The 23,481-nt window shown below is 46.4% G+C and overlaps 1 protein-coding gene across 5 annotated transcripts in view; it reads left to right on the top strand.

The window, feature by feature from the left end:
• The window catches only part of PAK1 (p21 (RAC1) activated kinase 1), a 119,978-nt gene extending 103,766 nt beyond the window's left edge, over nucleotides 1-16,212 (top strand). For all 5 annotated transcript variants that reach the window (XM_084639214.1, XM_084639213.1, XM_084639217.1 and 2 more), the window contains 3 exons: nucleotides 5,731-5,927; nucleotides 7,432-7,569; nucleotides 9,477-16,212. In XM_084639214.1, coding sequence (XP_084495340.1) covers nucleotides 5,731-5,927; nucleotides 7,432-7,569; nucleotides 9,477-9,563 — 422 coding nt within the window. In that variant the 3' untranslated portion in view covers nucleotides 9,564-16,212. The remainder of the gene's footprint in view (nucleotides 1-5,730; nucleotides 5,928-7,431; nucleotides 7,570-9,476) is intronic.
• The last annotated feature ends 7,269 nt before the right edge of the window (nucleotides 16,213-23,481 follow it).

The following is a 23,481-nucleotide window of genomic DNA, read 5'->3' as shown; positions in this document are numbered from 1 at the left end:
TTGCCTAGCAGTACCCAAAGGGGGCACCACTCATGCCTCATGGCCATAACCCCTCCCTTAGCTACATGAGGCAATGCTGTCCTGACCCTCCCTCAGTTTCTTCTTACTGCCTGTGGCTGGAGTCGGAGCCCTGTGTGATCTTAACCTCATTACCTCTCAACTAGTTTACTATTTTCCCTTGTGTGTAGTTAGAACATAAGAACGGCCATGCTGGGTCAGACGAATGGTCCATCTAGCCCAGTATCCTGTCTACCGACAGTGGCCAATGCCAGGTGCCCCACAGGGAATGAACAGAACAGGTAATCATCAAGTGATCCATCCCCTGTCGCCTATTCCCAGCTTCTGGCAAACGGAGGCTAGGGACACCATCTCTGCCCATCCTGGCTAATAGCCATTGATGGACCGATCCTTCATGAACTTATCTAGTTCTTTTAGTTTGTAGTAGCCTTAGTGTTAGAGTAGTGTTAGTTGTGGTAGTTTGTTTCCTTGGTGATGACCCCATCAATGTTTAAACATTGTCCTTTCTGTGGAGGAGCGATCTGCACATCCAGTGCTTGCTCTGCCTCGGTGAGGCCCACATCAGAGTGTTGTGGGATTGGCAACTCGTTTAAGAAAACAGACTCGAGGTGTGGGACCTTTGCCTGAAGCAGCCCCTGCTTGAACAGGCCTGCTTCGGTACCAGGGCCCTCACTGGGTTGCAGATCACCCTTGGGTTCTGAGAGAGCTGCCACTTCATGTTCTGGAGCAGTCACCTCTCTAAAGAAACTGAGGAGCCCTACCTGCTGACGGCGCCGAGGAAAAGGTCCCATGACACCAACTGAGATTGCTTCAGGTCTGGGGGTGACTCTTCTGCCTGACCCAGGAAAAGCGCGGACCAGCACAGAATTGTTGCCGGCGCGTGGGAGGGCACAGGTACCTCTAACCCTTCCCCGGTACCAAGAAGGAAGGCTAGAAACTCTGTGCAGTTGACTCCGGTTCTGGCATCTTGAGTCTGGTACCGACAAGGGAGATACTGATACTGACTGTTTCCACATTGGTGGTGTATCAGGCAGCTACAGACCTCCTCTGCCTCTTGGTCCCAATCTCTCCTTTGGTCCAGAACTTCGCCAGGGCTGTGTCATCTGTAGCCCTGTTGATTGAATGAGCTGCTGAGCCCTCGGGTCTGTTGGCACCATACCCCAATGTTCCCCTTCCACAGGTGTTGGAAGCAGGGTCGGTGCCAGAATCAGTACAGGGACCTCAGTACCAGGAATCTCCTCTTCACTGCTACCGTTGGCTCTGCAAGTGCTTCCACGGCGGCTTTCACCTCCCTCAACGTCGGTACCGTCAGACAGTCCGGTACTGCTGCTGACTTCGGGCCCGACAACGCTTCCAGAACCAGCACGCTCAATACTGATGGTACCGTTTCCATGGATAGCGCCTCTTCCTGACTTGTTCTGGACGGGGGACTCATCAGACCAGTTACTTGCTCCCTCTGGTCTCACTTCACCCTTTTTTCCAGGATCCCAAGGCTCCTTGGCAACTGAGTCAGGGTCGTCGTTCTCCTGCTCTCCATGGCCTGACCAGCATTGGGGCCCTTTGATGGAACGTTACAAGTACCAGGATTGGTGCTTGTCTCATGATCAGGAGGGAGTCCTGTGGCCTGGCACTTACTGGCCATTATCCATGTCAATGGTCTCCATGGAATCCATGGGATGTTCCTCGGTTGCAGAGGTCCTGCTCTTCATTTTGCTTTAAGGCAAAATTGCTGGCCAGGTCTGCAGTGATGACCATCATGGTACACCGCAGTCCCAGGCTCTGGGGGTCCTTCTCCCTGAGGAGCCTCCGCAGTCTTTCCATCTGGGTCCATCAGCCCTGGAACAGGATCTGGCTTTGGCTCAAGTAAGGGCCTAGTCTTCGTTTCTGGACAATTCTGTGCTGCCTGGCTCATCCTTGCCTTAGGTACCGGAGGATTTTAAGGCATACCGAGAGCTTTTGCGGGGCATAGCTTCTTCCCTCAGTATCCAAGCGGAGCTCTTGCAAGAGAATACCCACTAATTAGTGGATATCCTGCAGCAGTCTGCTCCTGTGAGAGTTGCCCTCCTGTCAAGTATGCGCTCCTTGAATGAACTAAGGCCCTCTGGAGCATGCTGGCTTCGTTACCACCTGCAGCTAAGAGCATTGAAAAGTGCTGTTTCATTCCCATGCAGAGATTTGAGGGGTTTTACTCCCCTCCAGCCCCAAATTCCCTAGTTGTAACTGTGATGAATGACAGAGCCCAGCAGGGTAGTCCCCCAAGGATAGGGACTCTAAATGATTGGACCTCCTGGGCAGGAAGATTTACAACTCCTCTTCCTTATGGATGCGAATTGCTAACTAGCAACCCTTGTGGTCCAAGTATGATTTTGTTAACTGGACAGCATGTCAGAGTTCACAGACCAGCTGCTCGAGGCCTTGTGAGAGGAATTTTGGGCATTTGTCACTGAAGGCTGCTTGGTGGCTAAGGTGACCTGGCAGCCTGTGCTAGACATGGTGAACACTTTGGCCTGGGTGACGGCCTCTGCAGTCACCATGAGGAGGGCTTCCTGGCTGCAGAATCTGGGCATTGCCCCTGCTGTCCAGCAAGCCATTGAGGATTTGCCCTGCAATAGCCAACTGCTGTTTTTGGACAAAACTGACGAGAAGCTGTATTCCTTCAAGGACTCCAGGACTACCCTGCGGTCCTTGGGGGTGTACACACCAGTGGGGCAGAGGTGCCACTGAGGCGTTCAGCAGCAGTATCGTCCATAGCACACATTTGGCCAGCCTTGCCCTCCTCCAAGGCAATGGGACAAACCCAGAAAGAGGGATAGATTCAGCAGGAAAAAGCAGTTGGTCTTGGGGTTCGGCAAGTCCACACACTGTCCTCCAAGCGCCCATTGGGCCTCCTTGGTCCAGAGCACTGTTCCAATCATTGCTCCTCTCCTCATCTCCCTGCTTTGAGGACAGGCTGGCCTGCTTTCACAATGCTTGGGGCTTGATCACCACCCACAGCTGGGTCCTAAGCACCATCAGATGGGGTTATGCCATCCAGTTCCTCTCCACAACTCCTTCCCACCCTCCCTCCCCATCCCCCTTCAGGGCCCCCTCTCACGAGATATTGCTCTTTGAGCAGATCTGCTCTCTGCTGGCTTTGGAAGTGGCATGGTTGTGGCACAGCTGAATGAGGAGGAAGAACAGTGTTTGGTGGCTGTCCAACAAGTCCTCTTTAACAGTAGAGGACCCTCCACCAGGGTGCCCTATTCAGTGAAATGGAAGTGACTTTTGGTGTGACCATTAGCCCGCAGAATCCAACCATTGGTGACCTCTATCCAGGGCATTTTGGAGAACCTGCCGCACCTTCTGTCATTGGGGCTTGTATTTAGTTAATTGATAGTATATCTGGCAGCGATATCGGCATTTCATCCCCTCCCCCCACCCCCAATCATTCAGGGAAGATCAGTTGTCTTCAGTGCCACGGTAGCAAGATTCTTAAAAGGGCTTCTTCATCTGCATCCTCCATTCCTAGAACCAGTTCCCCTATGGGACCTTACCTCATCCTCGCAGCCTTAATGGGACCTCTGTTCGAGCTCCTGGCATCTTGTCCCTTCCCGCTTGTGTGTCAGAAAACTGCTTTCCTGGTAGTGATCACATCCCCAAGGAGAGTGAGAGAGTTACAGGCTTTGATGGCAGAGCCTCCTTATTCACAGTTCTCCAAAGACAAAGTGACCTTATGGCCTGCATCCAAAATTTTTTTCTGAAGTGGTTTCTCAGTTTCATTTGAACCAGGTGATGTATATACCTGTGTTCTTTCCTAAGCCACATTCATCTCCAAAGGAGCAGCATCTCCATATCTTAGATGTCAGGCTAGCCTGACATCTGGACAGGCCTAAACCATTTCATGCTTTGCCTCATTTGTGTCGTATGCAGATCGCATGAAGGGTCAAACAGTCTCTGCAGAGACCATCTCCAAATGGATAGCATCCTGCATCAAGACTGCATAGGAAATAGCTCTGGTTACCCCCTCTCCACGAGTGTGAGCTCATTCTGTGATGGCTCAAGCAACATCCATAGCATTCCTCAGTGACGTTTCCATATTGGACATTTGCAGGGCTGCTACGTGGTTATCGATACATACGTTCATGAACCATTATGCCATAACCGCACGTTCCAGGGTGGATGCAGGCTTTGGTAGAGTGTCCTTGCAGTCATCGTTTAGGTAGACACGGATCCTCACCTCCTGGCGGGCTGCTGCTTGTGAGTCACTCAAGTGGAATACACAGCTGTGTCTACTTGAAGAAGAAATAATGGTCACTTACTGTAACTGTGGCTCTTTGAGATATACTGCAGACATGTATTCCATGACGCACCCTCCATTCTCTCTGCATTCGAGTCTCGTTTCCAGGCAGTTGGTGCTAAGGACCTGAGGGAGGGTTAGGACAGCGTGGTCCCATGTAGCCAAGGGAGGGGCTGTGGCCACAAGGCACAAGTGCTGCCTCTCTATGGGTACTGCTAGGGAAATTTCTCCAGCTCGGTGCACTGGGCGAACACGCACTTACGTGGACTATACGCATCTGTAGCACATCTCGAAGAATCACAGTTCCAGTAAGAAAACATTTCTTATGGTGCACGAGGCATGAAAGAAACCAGCTTGCTGTGTTGGCTTTGCAAGGCTAACAGGAGTAAACACTTGTTTTAATCAGCAAAATAAGCAGATGAGTTGAAAAGACATGGGGATCAGAAATCTTTGCTTAAAGGTTCCCTTCCTACTTTTGACCATAACTGAATTTAAATGTCTAAAAGTAAATTAATTTTAGTATGGACATAAGCGTTCACACTGTAAAGCAAATACAGCTAGATGGGATGACATATCTACTGTGGAAATAATACGACTGTGACACATCTGATGAGAAAAAACATAGACTATCTTAATCCCAGATTAGATTTAGCATCAGTTAACTTTTCTGGCAGTGTCACCTTAGAATAATGACATTTAGAATGTACAGCATATATAGCACTTTACGCTTTCAAGGTGCTATAAGGACATTACTTTCTCAGGGAGGTTGTGAGACAAGAAATACTGTCTCCATTTTATACGTGGTTGTGGAGGTGTTCACTTGTCCAACGGCATGACAGTGAGTCAGTTACAGAATCCAGATGCCTTGTGTCTTAATCACATAACTATCCTTCCTTTCATAACTGCTGCCGTAACTTACATCAGCCAGTGCATAATATGAACTCCATTTTCAGCCTTGTTTTCAGTCAATTCTCTGGCATTAATGGCATTCTCATAACACAAGAACTAGGGGTCACCAAATGAAATTAATGGACAGCAGATTTAAAACAAACAAAAGGAAGTATTTCTCCACACAACACACAGTCAACCTGTGGAACTCTTTGCCAGAGGATGTTGTGAAGGCCAAGACTATACCAGGGTTCAGAAAGGACCTAGACAAGTTCATGGAGGATAGGTCCATCAATGGCTATTAGCCAGGGTGGGCGGGGATGGTGTCCCTAGCGTCTGTTTGTCAGAAACTGGGAATGGATGACATGGGATAGATCACTTGATGATTACCTGTTCTGTTCATTCCCTCTGAAGCACCTGGCACTGACCACTGTCAGAAGATGGTCTGACCCATTATGGCTGTTCTTATGTTCTTTTATATCTTTGTGAACAAACTAACTTATCTTTAAAATGTCTCCTTGCTTCCCAACCCTCATTTTCTCTTTCAGCTGACTTTGGTTTCTGTGCCCAGATAACACCAGAGCAGAGCAAACGCAGCACCATGGTGGGGACACCTTACTGGATGGCTCCTGAAGTGGTGACGCGGAAAGCTTATGGGCCGAAAGTGGACATCTGGTCTCTGGGAATCATGGCTATTGAAATGATTGAGGGAGAGCCTCCTTACCTCAATGAGAACCCCCTGAGAGTAAGCCAATGCTGTGTCACTGTAGTGCCATGTGAGAGTCAGCCAGATGCGTCAAACCTGGCTTCACTTTTGTGATAGTTACTGTATAGTCATATGTTAATAAGGAAACCTCAGAAGTTTCTGCATTAGGGTGAACGGATGCATCCTGGATGCTTCTCTGAACCTCTCTGCTATATTAGGCCAGAAGCAATGCGTGAATGGCCTTTCGTGACATTTCTCTCTGTTCAGTCCCTATGCTGCCTAGAAATTAGAAATGAGGAAAATTCTGACCATTTCAGAGCCTTAAAAGTCTGAATTTGGTTCTAGATAGTGGAAACCCGTGGTCTCGGTTTTGTGAAGTGATTTAACTGTCCTTCGCAAGCTGTCTTTCCAGGAATACCTTTCCAGTGGCCCACTTCAAAGCATGGCAAGCGCTTTCGTAGACTCACTCGTAAGATGTGGAGGGCCAGATTGTGGGTAGTTACTTCCTATCCCAAGTTATGAGCATGTGGCAGCAGGAGCACCGATAGGCATAGTGTTTTGTAATTGTGGCTGGCTTCTCAAATCCTCAAGCCCAGCCCCTCCTGTGCAATCCCACTCCATCATTTCACTGCCTGGTTCTCATACTGTGGCAGTGGTGGATGGGTTGCAAAGGCTGAGCCCAGGCAGTGGATGAGCTGCAAGCATTGCAGGAGAAGTTTCAAATCCAAGCACATTCATCAACTATTTAAAAAAAATAGAAAATGTTCCTGTTAATAGTTTCGTAAAACTTTGGGGTTTTTACATAATCTAAAAATGTTGGCTCTAACCTGCCTGACATTGTCCATATATGATAGACACTATATATGATATACACCAGACCTTCCCTTATATGAGCTCTCCCAGCTCTGTAAACCACCCCCCGCCCGAGGGGAGTAGCTACCAGTGCTGGGAGCGGGGGTTGTTTTTTCACACCCCTGAGCGAGAAAGTTTCAGCACTGTAAAGTGGCAGTGTAGACAAGGCCTGGGTTTGTGTTTGCAGGGACATTTACAGGCATGACTATGCCAGTAGCGTTACACTGCTGTAATTATAGTGGTATAACTCCCTGTGTTGACATTCTTCTTGCAGAAAAAAAGTATCCACTCAAGGAGTTATACCAGTATAAACCACAGTGGCATAATTATATTGATATAGTTATGCTAGTAAACTCCTCTGTATATAAAAGCCCTTAGACAAGGCATGAAATGTTTTTCTTCTTGCAAATCCCTCCAGATGGCTACAGGATCCAAACCTGGATTAAATAGGGTAAAATACTAGAGGACTGGATCCTGTCCATTTAAAAATAGGGCAGACAGCAGTGTTGTTTTATAATAAACATGGATGGACATAAGCGTGTATGAATCATGCAACAATTTGTTCCTAACGGAATGTGCAGGAAAAATAGAAGCCTGTGTAATCTGTAGGAGGAGGGATCTCACTCAAACAAGGGGTGAATCTGAATTGCCCCTCATTTCCTTTTGTTTCCTTGGTGCTCATTTCCTTCAGGCCCTGTATCTCATTGCTACCAATGGTACTCCAGAGCTGCAGAACCCTGAGAAGCTTTCGCCCATATTTAGAGACTTCCTAAACCGCTGTCTCGAGATGGATGTAGAGAAAAGAGGCTCTGCCAAAGAACTGCTACAGGTAACCACTGGGATGGGGGTGGAGGGGCGCGCTCAAGTCAAGTCAGCACTCTGGCCTTTGCTAAGGATTCCTTTTATGTTTAAAATGGCATGGCTGATGGCACACACATGCCTGAAGGGGCACAGGGAGTGGATTGATGAGGATTTTTTTACTTTAGGACTCTTTTCCTGGTTCCCGTATCTTTTTGTTTTGGCCACTGCTGGGTGGAATATTCTGTAACCAAATTCAAAATGCTCACCTGGGGCCTGATCCTTCAAGATGCAGAGCCCCTTATTCCCATGGTTTCTCCACAGCTGGTGCCCACCCTGTGTGTCTCAGCACTCTTCCCTCATTGCTCAGACTTCTCTCCCTGCTCTTCTTGGCCTTGTCAACTGCATGATTCCCCACGACAGCCCTTCTGCTGCAAGTGTCTTTTTATACCATGTCTCAGACCCTGCTGTCTCTCTCCTTAATTCACCTCAGCTTGGCTACAAAGGGGACTTCCTCCCTGTCCATTCTCTGCTAGTCTGCTTCCCCTGAGACACTGCTACTCATGCCTTAAACGCTAGCCATTTGTTGGGTACCATTCTCTCACTTTTCAGAGTAATGCTCTTCCTTAAATCCCTGCTGTTTCTGTTTCAGGAGCTCGGGTGCTCTAGCCAAAATGCGTCCAGGGGGCAGAACAGTACTGTCCTCTCACCCACTTCCCCTCTGTTTTCATGGATGTCCAGTTCCAGGACTGAATTCAACCCCATCAGTTTGTGTATGTTCCACTCCCACAGAAGTCCAGTGGGAGTTGTGTATGTGTGACTGTTGGCATGGTCATGTCCCTCAAGTGCTCAGTGGTTGGGCTGTACCTGACTTCCCTCACTTGAGATCCTCTTTGAATCTGTCTTCTGCTCTCCCCCCCAGACGTGCTATAGTAGGATTGGGCATTAGAAACTTTACTTGTTACCCACTATACATGGAATTATTTCCCCACTGCAGCAGGTATTTCCACTTCTTGAAATTTACCTCAAAACCCACCTCCTGCAGCTCAGGAGGATCTCTCCATACAGTGCTTTGCGGCACCACGTATAGTGATGGACGCACAACAGTATCTGTGTTGCATTGTAGTAAGTGGAAGGTGTCCTGCAAATGGACCCCTGGATATCTAGTAAATGACTTGGATTGTTAGTTTGACTATAGCTGTGCCAAACTCCAGTTCTGCTTTGCAGATATTAATAGATTGAAAGGCTAGAAGGCACTGTTATGATAGAGTCTGACCTCTTGTATAACACAGGCCGTAGAAAATCACCCAGTGACTCCCACATCCAGCTCAATAACTTGTGGATGAACTAGAGCAGAGCTCTGTGACTTCATTCCATCCAGGACTAAGATCCTCTAACTTTCAATTTATATTTTTGAATTAACTCAGAATCCATGAAGAATTTCCTGAGTTTCAACTAGTTTTGTAAAAAGAAAAGGAGTACTTGTGGCACCTTAGAGACTAACCAATTTATTTGAGCATGAGCTTTCGTGAGCTACAGCTCACTTCATTGGATGCATCCGATGAAGTGAGCTGTAGCTCACGAAAGCTCATGCTCAAATAAATTGGTTAGTCTCTAAGGTGCCACAAGTACTCCTTTTTTTTTTTTGCGAATACAGACTAACACGGCTGTTACTCTGAAACCTGTCAACTAGTTTTGTGTCACAAGCCCATAAAGCTGGGAATTTAGCCTGATTTTGGTGCAAAGCTGGAACTCAGTCCAGGCTTGCTTGAAAGGTTTGTGACTTCAGCAAAACTTTGAGTTTAACCTGGTTTGAGTTTTGAGCTTGTAACTAAACTAAACTGAGCTCTACATGGTTTTGGTGCAAACGTTTCACTCTGTGGTGAGACTTGACCTCAAAGGCGTCATCAATAATTTGGTTTTCTCCTTCTCTCCTAGCACCAGTTCCTGAAAATTGCGAAGCCCCTTTCTAGTCTCACTCCTCTGATTATTGCTGCAAAAGAAGCAGCAAAGAACAACCACTAACACGGAATCATCATAGTCATTGTGCCAAGTCTTTTCAATGTTCATTTCAGAGACTGAATACCTGCCTTCCTGCTCCTTGGGGGTGCCCAAAACTTTGATCCCCTGAGAGTGGGCCACAGAAGTAGTATTTGTTGAATGTTAAAGGAGGCATTGCTGATCTAAAGTCGTGAACAGCCTTCTCACCTGCTTGGTGGGAGAAGATTATTTTGTATGGTTGACAAGGTCTTTTTGAGAACCTCTGAGCCTGATGTAGCAAAGCCAGTTTGAGTTCATATCTCTTAATGTTTATTTTTTAACATAAGTGTGGAGCCTTAGACCATGTTTATCTTAACAAATTACATCTCTCGCTGGCCGCTTTTCCCTGCCTCTGCCCAGCTCAGTTATCACACTACTGAAACTCCTGCATGCTTCAGATTACTTGAATAATGGAGCAGCCAGCAGAAATCTAAACAGCTTTAATAATTGAAAAGGGGGATGCAGGAGTATACGGCACCAAACACTTCCTCAGTGCTGCCGGACGCCTTGACAGAGAGAGCTGAAATATTCTGAATGAACTTTCTGCAACCATCGGAGGATTTAATTCATGGATCGCTTTTGTGCTTCGTCTTGTGAATCAGCCTCTGATTAAAAGATCCTCTTTCTGTTTTCATCTCAGATGTGTAGGCTTCAGTTTTCAATTCTGCTAATTATTAGGTCACTTCCAAAAATAACATTTCTGGTGCGTTAGAAGGTAAATCATAGAAGAAGGTGACAGGCCTGTTTTTAAAACTATTTCATTTGTAAAGCACAGCTTGTGTTAAAGAAATCAGTGCTCTGTATCATAAAACACTGATACAGTGGTCACCATTACAGTATCACCATTTGCCCACATTGGTATTTGAGAAGGTATTATTTCCTATGCCAAGTTCCAGGAAAAATGGTCTTGTCTCAGATGCTTGTGTGTGTGTGAAAGCTAAATAATCTGTTTTCTTTATCCTGTGACTTATCTGGAGGACCAAGAGGGTTAATAATTCCTCTGGTTGCCACAGTTTTTAAAGTATCGGGAAACTTGGAACTGCATCTGAGTGGAGAACTCTGTGGCCTAAACACTGGGCTATAACCAGCTGTATGTTGATTTTAATAAAACTGCTGCATTTCTGATCTCAGGGTGCGAGAGGGAGGATTTAGAGAATTAACTTCATAGTCATAAACACAATCCTCTCAAACTGGACTACTGTTCATGCTATTCTTTGTTTGCCACTGGGTGTCCAGAGGTGATGGCTAAAGTGGTACGTGCAAACTAGATTATTTTACACTGAGTTCCCTAGACCTGCTTATATCCAATTGCGAACATGATATGGAGTCTAAGCTGCTGTAATTTCCATACTGAGGAACCAGAAGATGGTGTAAAAAGGTATGCATTAAAGTCAGGTGGGAGCTGCTTTCTTAGACTCTGCTGTTGCTTTTCTTGCCAGGGCCCCCGCTTCTGTCCCCTTATGGTGTAAATTAAACCAATGTATGAGGGCTTAAATGATGGAGGAACCACTAGGCTTCCAGCAAATGGTAATAGTGCATAGTAGCTCAGTCCAACTCCTAGGCGAAACCTGTAATAGACCTCTCTGCTTGGATACTGATGGATTTTTCTTCATCTTCCCCACTCTGATCTCTGCCTCTTCCCTTGTTGCATAACAAGTTACTGCGTTTAGCCACAATATCTGCCAGATGTACAGTATTTGGGAGATGGACAGAATAGTCTAACAGGTCTTTCCCATCTGTTTTACTTCTAATTTTCCAAGTGAACTTTAATTTCTGATGCCTCATCTTTTTAAAAATTGGTTTGTATAGTTCAGTCACCATCAGCTACATACACATATCTCCTGGTGCAGAGCACTTTTGCTTTCCAATATCTTATGTAAATTCACTGTCATATGAAAATGCAAGCAGTTCCTTTGGTGGTATGGGTGTATCTACACTAGAGGCTTTTGCCAGCACAAATTACACCTTGCACGCCCTTGTCTGACATAGCTATGCCTGCAAAAGTCTGTAGTTAAGATCTCACCTAAAATAACCTGTATTAAGCTGCTTTCAGGGCCTCGTAGCTTGACACAAGTTAAAACACGGTCAACTAAAAGGATGGTCCGAGACACTATTTTCCCCACCCCACCAGCTCAGTGTTCACAGCATGTTCACTGCTCGCAATAAGATCGTACTTTTAAACTCCAGTAATTAAAAATCCCATTTGTTCACCTTTCTGTGACCAAGGATTTCCCTGGACATCTGTTTCTGACTAGCCTTGGGTTTCTGGGTGAACCCCTAGGACGAAATGGGGTGATAACACTAGAACACCCCAGCCCTAGGGGAAGTCGGGTTGGATAATCAGATAGATACTCCCTGGGGAATTTGGACAGAGACTGAAGAGAAGTACCATTGCCTTGAGTAATTGTTGGATAAACGAGGAGTTTATTTATATTTTCCCTGGTGCTGTCTTATTGGCCCATGTAATGGGAAATGGACTACAGGCCACATCCTTAGCTGGTGGATATCCATATAGCTCCGCTGATTTCAATGGAAATACATTGCTTCATGCCAGCTGCCCGACATCTCTAAGACAAAGCCCGTGTAAATAACAGGGATTAGAACCTGATCCATAAAGGCGCTGTGGGTCCTTGCCTCACAATGGGAGCCTGGGAGTTGAGGAGTTCTTTAGCACCTCACATGATATTCTCTGTGTATATATAAAGTCTGCTGCAGTTTCCACGATATGCATCTGATGAAGTGAGCTGTAGCTCACGAAAGCTTATGCTCTAATAAATTGGTTAGTCTCTAAGGTGCCACAAGTCCTCCTTTTCTTTTTGCGAATACAGACTAACACGGCTGCTACTCTGAAAACTATATCCATGCTGGCTGCTACCATAATTGAGCATGGGTGCTGGTAGCAGGACTGCAGCACAGCTTACCCTGACCAAGGATGATTTTTTATAAATAACCATGTTAAATCCTGCTTCAGGCTATCCATTGCCTAGGCGGGCTACAGTCAGAAGGAACCATTTATTCTTTGGCTTCTGTCCCTCAGCTGATTTCTAATCCATGGTGGTGCCTTGCCTAGGATTCCATCAGCACTACTTAGTTTTCTTAATAGCTTTGTGTGAGAGATTTTGCCAAAGGCTTTTTGAGGCCCGTTGATAAATTGTAGCATTGTGACATCAGAGCTATGTCATCTTCTAACAACTAAGTTCTAACAGTCTGGCTTCATTGCCCTGATCTATTGACATGAAAGTCAGTGGTGCAGAGTACAATGGCTGGCTGTCTTAAGTTAACTGCCTCAGGTAAGTCAGGTAAATTCTTCCGTTTTAGTTCTCATGTAGTTTAAAACTCTGGTATCTGCCTTACTTTTAGCACTTGGCTGGACTCATGTATCAATATGTTGCCTTTCCCATTCAGGTATCGCCTCCCATGTCCTGGGCTCAGTGCTGCTTCAGTTCATGCATATGATTGGCTAATGCCAAAGTACAGTAGAACCTCGGCGTTACGAACACATCGGGAATGGAGGTTGTTTGTAACTCTGAAATGTTTGTAACTGAACAAAACGTTATTGTTCTTTCAAAAGTTTACAACTGAACACTGACTTAATACAGATTTGAAGCTTTACTATGCAGAAGAAAAATGCTGCTTTTAACCATCTTAATTGAAATGAAAGAAGCACAGAAACCGTTTCCTTACCTTGTCAAATCTTTTCAAACTTTCCTTTTTTAGTAGTTTATGTTTAACACAGTACTCTACTGTATTTGCATTTTTTTTTGGTCTCTGCTACTGCCTGATTGTGTACTTCTGGTTCCAAATGAGGTGTGTGGTTGACAGATCTCTTAGTAACTCTGAAGTTCTACTGTACTAGAGTAATAAATCTGGTCAGATTTTATGGCCATCACTCTCTGTCTTGGGAGCAATGCTCTCAGAACTTCAAGAAGTTAAAACTTCTTCAGTTCATTTTGAGAACATTTTCATTCCACACGTGTTTAAAAATTAAAAATCCTGGGAAAGCTCTTACCAATGGAGATAAATCTGCATCGTTTTGATGATCGCTTCTTTGGTTTTTACATACTATGGTCTTTTCAAGGTAAATGCTAGTCCTTTAACTGTATTGTCTTGTCAACGATCCTCTTGCCTGTTTGTGAGCCAGATTCCTCAATTTTGCCGCTTAATTAGTTCCCCATTTAATGTATATTTATATTTAAATGGCTCCTTTATATTAGCTGCTTGGAACATAACTTAATAGGTTCTTTGCTTGCCTACTATCAGTCCACGTCAAGGTGTCTCGATCGTGTCAAGTACATCAAAGAATAATAAGGAATGCTCACCACTGCAAATCAGCGACTCGCAAAAGCTTAACAAGAAATTAGGCTGACATCAATCTAGGTAATCAAGGCCCGATCCAGAGTCCACTGGAAGTGGTGGAAAGACTCCCATTGACCTCAGTGGATTTTGAAACAGGCCCTTGAAGAATAGTGAACCCAAAAGTTTATACCTCTCCCTAAAACATAAGAGGCAGATGGGAACTTTCACAATATGCTTAATTATTATTGATAAAATGTCTTATTCACTTAACTCCTCAATGTTTATAGAAATGATTTATTTTACTGAGTTTCTAGGATTTTGTACCCAAGAGGGAGAGAGAGAGAGAGGTGTGTGTGTGTAAATCCTTTGTGTGCCTTTAAAAGGGAAGGCTTGTAGCTGAGGAGGAGAATGGGAATGAGTAAATAGCCGCCCATTGTTATGGCTTTGATAGCACAGCTTCAGTCTTGGAATGTCTTAATTAAAGGGACATATCTGTATCGTTTCAGAACATAAATCTGCTCCATTATTTGTTACTGCTTGAAACAAGTTATTTATGTCCCTGGCAGGCTGGAATATCCCTTTAAACAAAGGTGGTGGGAGTTCTTCTTGAGAAGACCCAGGTTTCCATAGAGACACTTCTGCTCTTTTAGTTGCCTTTTTAACAGATCTTGGTGTGATCAAGGCCAAGTTTAAGTAAAGACATGGAGAAAACCCTTTACATCCACACAAAGGCCAAGATTTTACAAAGGGACGAGTGATTTGGGTTGCCTTAGTTTGGTAGGTGTCGCAACTTTAGACTCTGGTTTTCAAAAAGCTTTGAAAAAGTTGTGCAACCCAACATTGAGGCAATCGAAATCACTAGTTGCTTTTGTAAATCTTGGTCAAGAACACAATAGCTGTGATGATACTCATATCCCGCAAAATACTGCAGCAGTGCATAGAAATAGGCAATATTTACAACAAGGTATTTATGATGTTTGAGAACAGTCTGATTTTATGACCTGTGAGTTAGCTAGATTCAAGTTTTAAAGAATGTTTTGCCTGTCACTTGTTGACATAAAGCAGGTCCAGACAAAAATCCCAGAAAAATGCTCCACTTTGAATTTATTGTATGAAATAAAATGTTTCACAGCAAAGTATGTGAGCTAACATAACCCACTGACAATGTGTAAGAGCATATTTGATCATGTACATCTCCTAAAATTTAGTAAAGGTGAAGTCAGGCTTACAAATGACCTGGCTAACGTTTTTAGGCATGGTTTTTGAGTCGTTTCATTTCCACAAAGCCCACAATTTTATCTCTGCATCGGAGGACATCAGACCGAGCACATGGATAATTGCCTGATTCAGGACCTGACAGTTGCCAATGAAAGTATACAGAATCAAATATGGGATCTTAGAGAAACAGCTCCCAACCTTAATACTGAAAAGCAGGAGCTAATAAAATAAAATAATTGTATGAAAGACCTGGACAGAAACTTGCAAGCCAAGACCGACTGTTTCAGAACAATGGTGGAAGATTGGCAAAGAGGTGGAGAATGTCAAAGAGATTCTGGGACTAGGGGAAGTAAAGCTTAAACATTTGGAATTCCAAAACAGAAACTTGGAAAGAGCCAGTGACCAGGTGACTGATGAAATAAAGGGAATGTACCTCCAGATTTCTGCATTATCAGGATTACAAATCTTTTCAAGGAGAAAGATCAGGGATGGGAAACATATCTTCTGAAATCCAGAAGTGCTGAAACAACTGCATAGCAAGCTGGAGATTGCAGAGCAGCAGCATGAAGAGGAAAAATGCCAGGCATCCAAGTTAAGGCATGTGCTGGAAGGATTTGAGCAAATCTGGGAGCTTCAGAAAAATGCCATAATCCCACTGGAAGGACAACTGGAAAATTCAGTGCAGGAGACTGGAAAATGAAGACAGAGTCCAGATTCATTCGTTGTTGAATAAAATTATGGAAGCAAAGCTGGTGCAGGATTCACTGGACAAGAGAAACTTTCTCAATTGCCTTTCAAAAGGTGTCTGGTTTGTATTCACCTTGGTCCTATGCTTTGGATTTATGACCACATCGGTCATGCTATATATCTTTATATTCAACAAAAATTTTAAGTCCGTCAGTCGTCAGTTGCTGTTTTCTGATCACAATCTTGAGTTTGCTGAGAAACCTCCTGTCTCCAGATGCTCTCTGGAAATATGATGGCCTGTGGCCATTTTAAAGTCAGCTGTGTAGCCTCTCTTCCATCTCTTCATATCAGCTAAATGACCCTCCTTCAATGCCTGGATTGTTTCTTCTTGATGTATCAGCTCAATCATTTTTTAAAAAATGCTTCTTTAAAATAAAATCAAATCCAAATAGATTGTCCGCTGGTTCTCCTTTGTGTACTATTTGGATGACTGATTTCAAAGAGTTCCAATAAGTGAGAGAAGTGTAATTTTCCTTTGAGCATACCACACTCATTATTGTTCCTATTACTATATCATGTTTGTCTAGGTATTCTTATAACTCTTATTTAAACTAATTTACCTGCTATTGAAGTAAGGCTCACTGGCCTGGGATTCCCAGGGCTGCACCTATCACCTTTGTTAGTTGAAAACTTTTTGAGAGAAAATATAATTGCTCTGTTGGTCATGATCCTAAATGCCAGTATCTAATACAGAGGCACCAGATAAGAGAGAAGAAGGATGGGCTTGTGGTTGAGAAATGGGACCAGGGAGATCTGGGTGCAGGTCCCAGCAAAATTCTGCGTGACCCTGAGCAAGTCACTTTCTCTCTCTGCCTCAATTCCCCCTGTGTAAGATTCTTTCGTTGTCCCTCACCTGTGTGTGTCTTTTCTCCTTAGATTGTAAGCTCTTTAAGGCGGGAATTGGACCCTGATTGTATTTGGGGCCTGCAGGTGCACAAATAATCGACACTGACAAAGATGTGATCTGATACTTGCACAGTTGAATAGGAAAGCAGTTTCTTGTATAATGGAAGCCAGCTGTAGCCTGGCCTGACCAAAGCAATGCAGTTAATATTGTGCATGTCTCACCGTGGCATGCCTGAATGCTTTATCCTCCTGAAGTTAAATGAACCAAATGAAATGCCTTGAGGGATTTCACAGGCTTGACTCCTGTAGCAGCCGGTGAGGAAGGAAAGCTTTCATAGCGACGCCCTTACTGGTAAGGTTGGCAGTTCACAAAGCACAGGATGGAAACAGCTGAAGCCCAGTTGGAATGAACGGTGAAACTGACCAATGTGGCAGGAGCAATTCCTTGGTAAACAAGCACATTGAGAAAACATGCACATAGGGACCTACTGGCCGCTATGTAAATTCATACCGCACTATATAACTGGCACTTCCAGCTGCAGATTGCTTTGCTAATTCATAGAATCATAGTAGATCCGGGTTGGAAGAGACCTCAGGAGGTCATCTAGTCCAACCCCCTGCTCAAAGCAGGACCAACACCAACTAAATCATCCTTATTAATCATCCTTAATCATCCTAATTAATCCTTAACATGTGCCTCCCTCACTGGGGTGTTCATCTCCCTTCTAGAGATGGGCAGGTGCATGTGTGTGTTGTGTGCGTGCTTATACACACATTGTTAGAAGTGAAACACCCAAACGTGCATCCCACTCGGGCTAATCTACTCTACACGATGTGGCCGTTGTTCTTTCTCCACCTTGCCAGCTGAATCAGTGTTAGCTGATCCTCTTAACTTCCCTTCCTCTGAGAGGCTAGAGGTCTTACAAGGCAGAGGACCTTGTGTTACAGAGAATGCTGTATCCCCTGCAATCGTCTTGTGTCTGTGGGTTCTTGGCATGACTAGTCCTATGTTACTTATATTACGGTAGCACCCAGGATCTGGCCCCAGTGGTGCTAGGTGCTGTGCAAATTTATGGGGAGATGTACAGTACATTTGTAACTGGAAAATATTTAACATTTATATTGTGCCTAGTGCCAAGAGGCCAAACAGGTCAGGGCCCTGCTCTGCTAGGTACTGTACGAACAGACAGCTCTGATTGTAATAGTAATGGGGCGAAAGTACAAATCACCTCCCCACAGCAAATACCTGTGGATGAGAGATTAGAAACTCTGCAAAGATCCCTCACTGAGTTCCCTTCAAATTCTTCCATTAATGTATGAGTGTGGGAGGTTGCTCCCCCTGTGCAAGAAGCACAAACCCTACTGATCCTGTGAGACCCACAAAACCTTGTGCCTCCATAAGCCTCTCACATAGATCTATGTCCTTCTTCACCTCCCATCCAAGCACATACTCGCCTGATCGTGCTTGGCTTAGAAAAGACACTGGCGCAGGATCCCAGCAGGAGGCAGTGTAGATTTAGAATACAAGGCCTGGGTCATGTCCTCTGCTGAAAACATGGGTCAAAAATAAATAGGAGAGCAGCAAGTATCTTGCAGATTATTGCTCGTCAAATTTTCTGTGGCAGAAAGCCTGTGGGGGACTGGAGGGCAGTGGGGTAGTGCTCAGCAAACGATACCTGACTGCACTGAAACTGTGATAAGCTCCTGTTGGTGGAGCTTGTTCATTTAGGCTAATGCGCTGGAAGGAAATGGTAGCTAGCGACTTGTGAAGCATAAGTTACTGAAAATTCAGAACGGTTTCTGTTTCAGAGTGAGGTACAACTGGTGCCCAGTCTTTTCAGAAGCTCAAACACCTTCCACGGAAGATTAATCACTAAACATCGAGCCAAGACTTTCAGAAGTGACTTGTGATTTTTGGGTCCTGCAAGTGGCAGTGACTCATGCAAGTGACTTGTGACTGCTGAAGTTTGTGGGAATCCAGCCTGAGACACCTTTAAAGGAGGATGGTTTCCAGACAGTGCTGAAACTCATAAGACTGGCGATACTGGGTTAGACCAAAGGTCCATCTAGCCCAGTATCCTGTCTTCCGACAGTGGCCAGTGCCAGGTGCTCCAGAGGGAATGAACAGAACAGGTAATCATCAAGTGATCCATCCCCTGTCGCCCATTCCCAGCTTCTGGCAAACAGACTAAGGACACCATCCCGGGCCATCCTGGCTAATAGCCATTGATGGACCTATCCTCCATCTATCCGTCTAGAACAATTTATCTAGTTCTTTTTTGAACCCTGGTATAGTCTTGGCCTTCACAACATCCTCTGGCAAAGAGTTCCACAGGTTTACTGTGCGTTGTGTGAAGAAATACTTCCTTTTCTTTGTTTAAACCTGCTGCCTATTAATTTCATTTGGTGACCCCTAGTTCTTGTGTTATGAGAAGGCGTAAACAACACTTCCATACTTACTTTCTCCACACCAATCATGATTTTATAGACCTCTATCATATCCCCCCTTAGTCGTCGTCTCTTTTCCAAGCTGAAAAGTCCCAGTCTTATTAATCACTCCTCATATAGAAGCTGTTCCAGACCCCTAACTCACTCTCTGAAAATCAGTCCCCTTTAAGGGGTTTCAGGTTGGTCACCCGAAGTTGCTAGTCAGTGCTCTTTATATTCCTAGGCAGGTTGTTTTATACGAGCTAAAACAACAGCTCACAATGTGTTCACTCTTTTCTCTTTTTAATTATTGGATTATATAGGGCATGTTCTTGATGGAATATTAAAACAGGGTATAAGAATGTACCCCATGGACATTACTGCAAGACTATCTTTCCATGCAAAAAGGCATGACCTGGGAGCCAGGAGATTCAGACTCTAATTCTAGTCTTGCCACAAAGTTCTTTGGACTTCATTTAGGGAGAAGTTTTCAAAACCATTTAACTCCTCTTGAGGCAGCCACATGAGGAGATCCATCTTTCTACTGTTCTCAGCACCCAGCGACTCTGGCTGAGAACAGGAGCTACTGAGTGCTGAGCGCTTAATGTGGCCTTTAATCTCTGTTGCCTCATTTCCCTCCCATCTGTAGAAAACAGTCATTCCCTGCTTCCCAGGGGCGTTGTGAGGCTAACTCGGTGGCCGTGTTTGTAAAGTGTGCAGAGACCCTTTGAGTGAAGGTGCTGGAGAAGGATGAAGTATCACAGGCTGGGTTTCCTTTATGATACTCACTGCTCCTCAGGTTTAATCACTAACTCCTGTTCAGGGGTGGTGGGAGTTCAGTGCAGGGAGTGAGCAGAGAATGTCTCCTTCGTGTTCAAGTTAGTGCTCCAATTCTTCAGTCCTGTAGTGCCCCCTGGCGGTCATATTAAGTTTTCCCACACTTATTAAAGGTTTTGGCCCTTGCAGTTATTTATGGCTTCCTCTTTTTATTCTACCCTTTTACTAGGGCTCCTGTTAACCCTTCCTTTGAACTCTGGTGATTATTCACCCAATTAAGGGTGGGGTTGATGGGAAAGCACCCTGCTCTAGCAGGTAAAGCAATAGAATAGGAGTCAGCTAAACTGAGTCTGATACCTGGCTGTGTGACCCAGAAGGGGATTAAATTTTCATGGGGCCCTGGGCCAGAGCAAGTGGGGGGATCCCCCTTTCCCCTGCAGCCCCACCCCCATTCTGCCCTTTCCCCCATGGCCCCGCCCATGGCCCCACCCTGTTCTGCCACTTCCCCTGCAGCCCCGCCCCTGTTCCACCCATGGTCCCACCCCATTCCACACCCCCCCACACACACTATGACCCACAACTCATTTGCTCCTTTCTGCCCCCCCCCCAAGACTGGAGAAGTTCTGTCCCTGCCACAGGCCTGGGGCTGGAGCGGGGCGTGAGTGCTCCCCCAGCCCTGAGGCGGGGTCACTCCAGCCAGTGACCTGGGGAAGTTCAGACTCGAAGGGGGGAGAGATGTGACGAAGTTGGGGATTTTTGTACTGTTTTACATGAATAGCATATGCACGCCTCAGTTTCCCGGTACGTTGCATGTTTAACAAGGTGGTGGGAGAGGGTTTGTTGTTGCAGAGGACCAGGTGTGACCTCGCCTAGCAGCCAGGACCCCCGGACAACGGCCTGGAGATGGGGAACCCTAAAAACTGGTGACTGAGAGGCCCACCCCAGCTTGGCAGTCAGCTGGTTCTGGCCAGTGGGAGGACAAAAGGCTGAGGAGAGAGGACCCCAGTGACCTGACCAACCAGTTCCAGCCAGAGGGGAACAAAGGACAGAAGAGAGAGGGCCCCAGCGACCTGTTTACCTGGGATGGAAGAGTGTCAGGGAGCGAGAGCTCCTCCAGTCCCAGGCCCAGCGGGGTCGGGGCACGGGGGCTTCCCCCACCTGCCCAGCACAGCTACTGGGGTTGGGGCGCGAGGGCTGCAGAGCGCCTCTGCCGGGGAGTGGGGTCGGGGCATGAGGGCTTGCCCTGCCCCGTGCTTCCTCCGGGGCTCCGGACTTCCACCACCCGGTGGCGGATTATGGGTTTCCACTGTGTGCATCTGTATGTGGATGCATACAGTGGTGGATTTCCGGGGTGGATTAGCCCCGTCGGCCCAGTGGCTAATCCACCACTGGTGCGACCCTTGGTTAAGTCACTTTACCTCTCTGTTTCCCTGCCTCTATAAAATGAGGATAATACTCATCCAGCTTTGGAAAGCGCTTGGACACACTACAGAGCTGTCACTGACGTCCCCATGTCCAATCCCTGCAGTTAGGTCCAGGACTGGGAACCTGGAGAGCGGTCTGTGCTCTCTCATCCTGGAAATGGCCTCTCGAGGCTGAGACATCTTGGCGGGGGCTTGTGTGGAGGAACTTGCTCTGTCGGTATTCATGTTATGGCTTGCTGTAGATATACAGAAACTTGTGCTTTCAATGACTTCGCTCTTCATCCAGGGTCTATGCACCACTTGCTTCTGGGGCTGCACAACCATCTGCCGAACTTACCCTTCCCCACTTCCTTGACTAATACTGTTTACGGCCAGAAGGGACAGCTCTGATCATTTAGTCTGACTTCCTGCACAACCCAGACCAAAGAAATCCACCCGTCTAATTGATCATACGGCCCATGTCTCGTGGCTGAGCTAGACGTATCTTTTGGAAATACACTGTCTCAGAAAGACAGCAATCTTTTCGCTCTGGCCGACATACAAATCCCTGTTTAAGCTGTTCAAATATACAAAAAAGTCACCTCCAGCTCTTGAGCTTTTCTGTCCGCCACCTTGCTCCCTGTCCTCTTCCTCCTTGGCTGTGTTCTGTCCCAGCCCCAGTTCTGCTGGGTGGTCCCCCCACACGGGGGAGCTCAGTGGCTTTCCTGCACCTGCTCCCGTGCTGCGGCCGCCCTTAGAGGAGCAGAGCAGAAGGAGACTGAGGAGAGCAGCAGAGAGGCAAGGTGTTACTTGCCTGGGCCTCTCTGAGGCGGTGGAGTGCTCCCTGAGCTTTAATGGGTTGCTACACAACAGAGACCTGTAGCGGTTCCTGAGCGACTCCCCTCTGAGGGGCTCTAGGAGCACTGCAGGTGGGCGACTGTGGACCCAAGTAGAGGCGTGCAGGCAGCCAGCAGCAAAGAAGGGCCACAGCCACTACTGGTTGAGGAGGGGGAAGTGGCAATCTGATGCAGGGCTGGCTGGAGCTGCTTCCCCCCAGCTACCCCGCTGCCCCAGTGCGTGAGAGAGGACAGTCCAAACAGGAGCCGAAGCAAAGGTGACTCTTCACTGGTATGGAGTTGAGAAGCTGAGCCCTCGCCCCACAGTTAAGCCTAGGCAGAGCTTCGATCTCCCGCCATCTGGCTTGACTCACAAAGCTGTAGGCAAAGCCCAGACTACTTCTGTTTCACCTCACACGCATGGGGATAGGAGAAGTCATCACTAAGGGCTTGTCTACACTTGCAATGGTGCCGCTGTAGTGTTTCAGTGATGCAGGATGGACACTAGCGATGTGGACGGGAGGGGTTCTCCCATTGCTGTTGTTCAGCGATTGTCAAACTTTAGCAACCTGAGGACCCCCATTTTGATTTAAAATTTTAGTGGAGCCCCAAGACCCCTGCTCAGCCCCAGACCCCGCCCCGACTCTTTCTGCCCCCGCCCAAACCCTGCCCCGCCTCTTCCCCCCCTCCCCCAAGTGCGCCCCATCCCTCCCAGTGCCTCCTGTGCACCACTGAACAGCTATTCCATGGCGTGCAGGAGGCACTGGGAGGGATAAGGAGGAGTTGATCAGCAGGACTGATGGCCCTGGACATGACTTGCAGAATCCCTGGGGCCAGACATGACTCACGGAATCCCTGGAGTACCCTTGTGAACCCCCAGGGGTCTGCAGACCCGAGTTTGAGAAACCCTGCTCCAGTTAATCCACCTCCCCAGGAGGCAGTAGCTGGGTTCGCAGAAGAATTCTTCCAGTGACCTAGCACTGTCTGCATTTAGGCTGGTTTAGCTACGTCTCTAGGGGTGTGTGTGTGGATTTTTCAGACCCCTAAGAGACGTAGCTATGCTGATGTAAGTTTTCAGTGTAGACAAGCCCTTTGCTGGGTCCCCCCATCTTTGTTTTTCGTTGACTTCGGTGGGGCTATTTGCGAGGTGTAGAGTTAAGTGTGAATATAAGTCTCTATAGGACTGGAGCCTGTCTATGTATATGTACAGTGCCTAGCACAAGGAGGCTGTGACTTGCTTGGGCCTCTCGGCACCACTGCAATACAAATAACAAATGCTACTCTGTGTTAATGTGACAGGTCACCTCTGCCTGTAAAAATCCAAGCCAGCTCTTGTGATCTGCTTGCTTCTGT

The sequence above is a fragment of the Lepidochelys olivacea genome, assembly GCF_965140295.1.
Source record: "Lepidochelys olivacea isolate rLepOli2 genome assembly, chromosome: 1".
NCBI classification, from domain to species: domain Eukaryota; kingdom Metazoa; phylum Chordata; order Testudines; family Cheloniidae; genus Lepidochelys; species Lepidochelys olivacea.
Note: the sequence above shows the minus strand (reverse complement) of the source record. Positions and strands in the feature narration are given on the sequence as shown.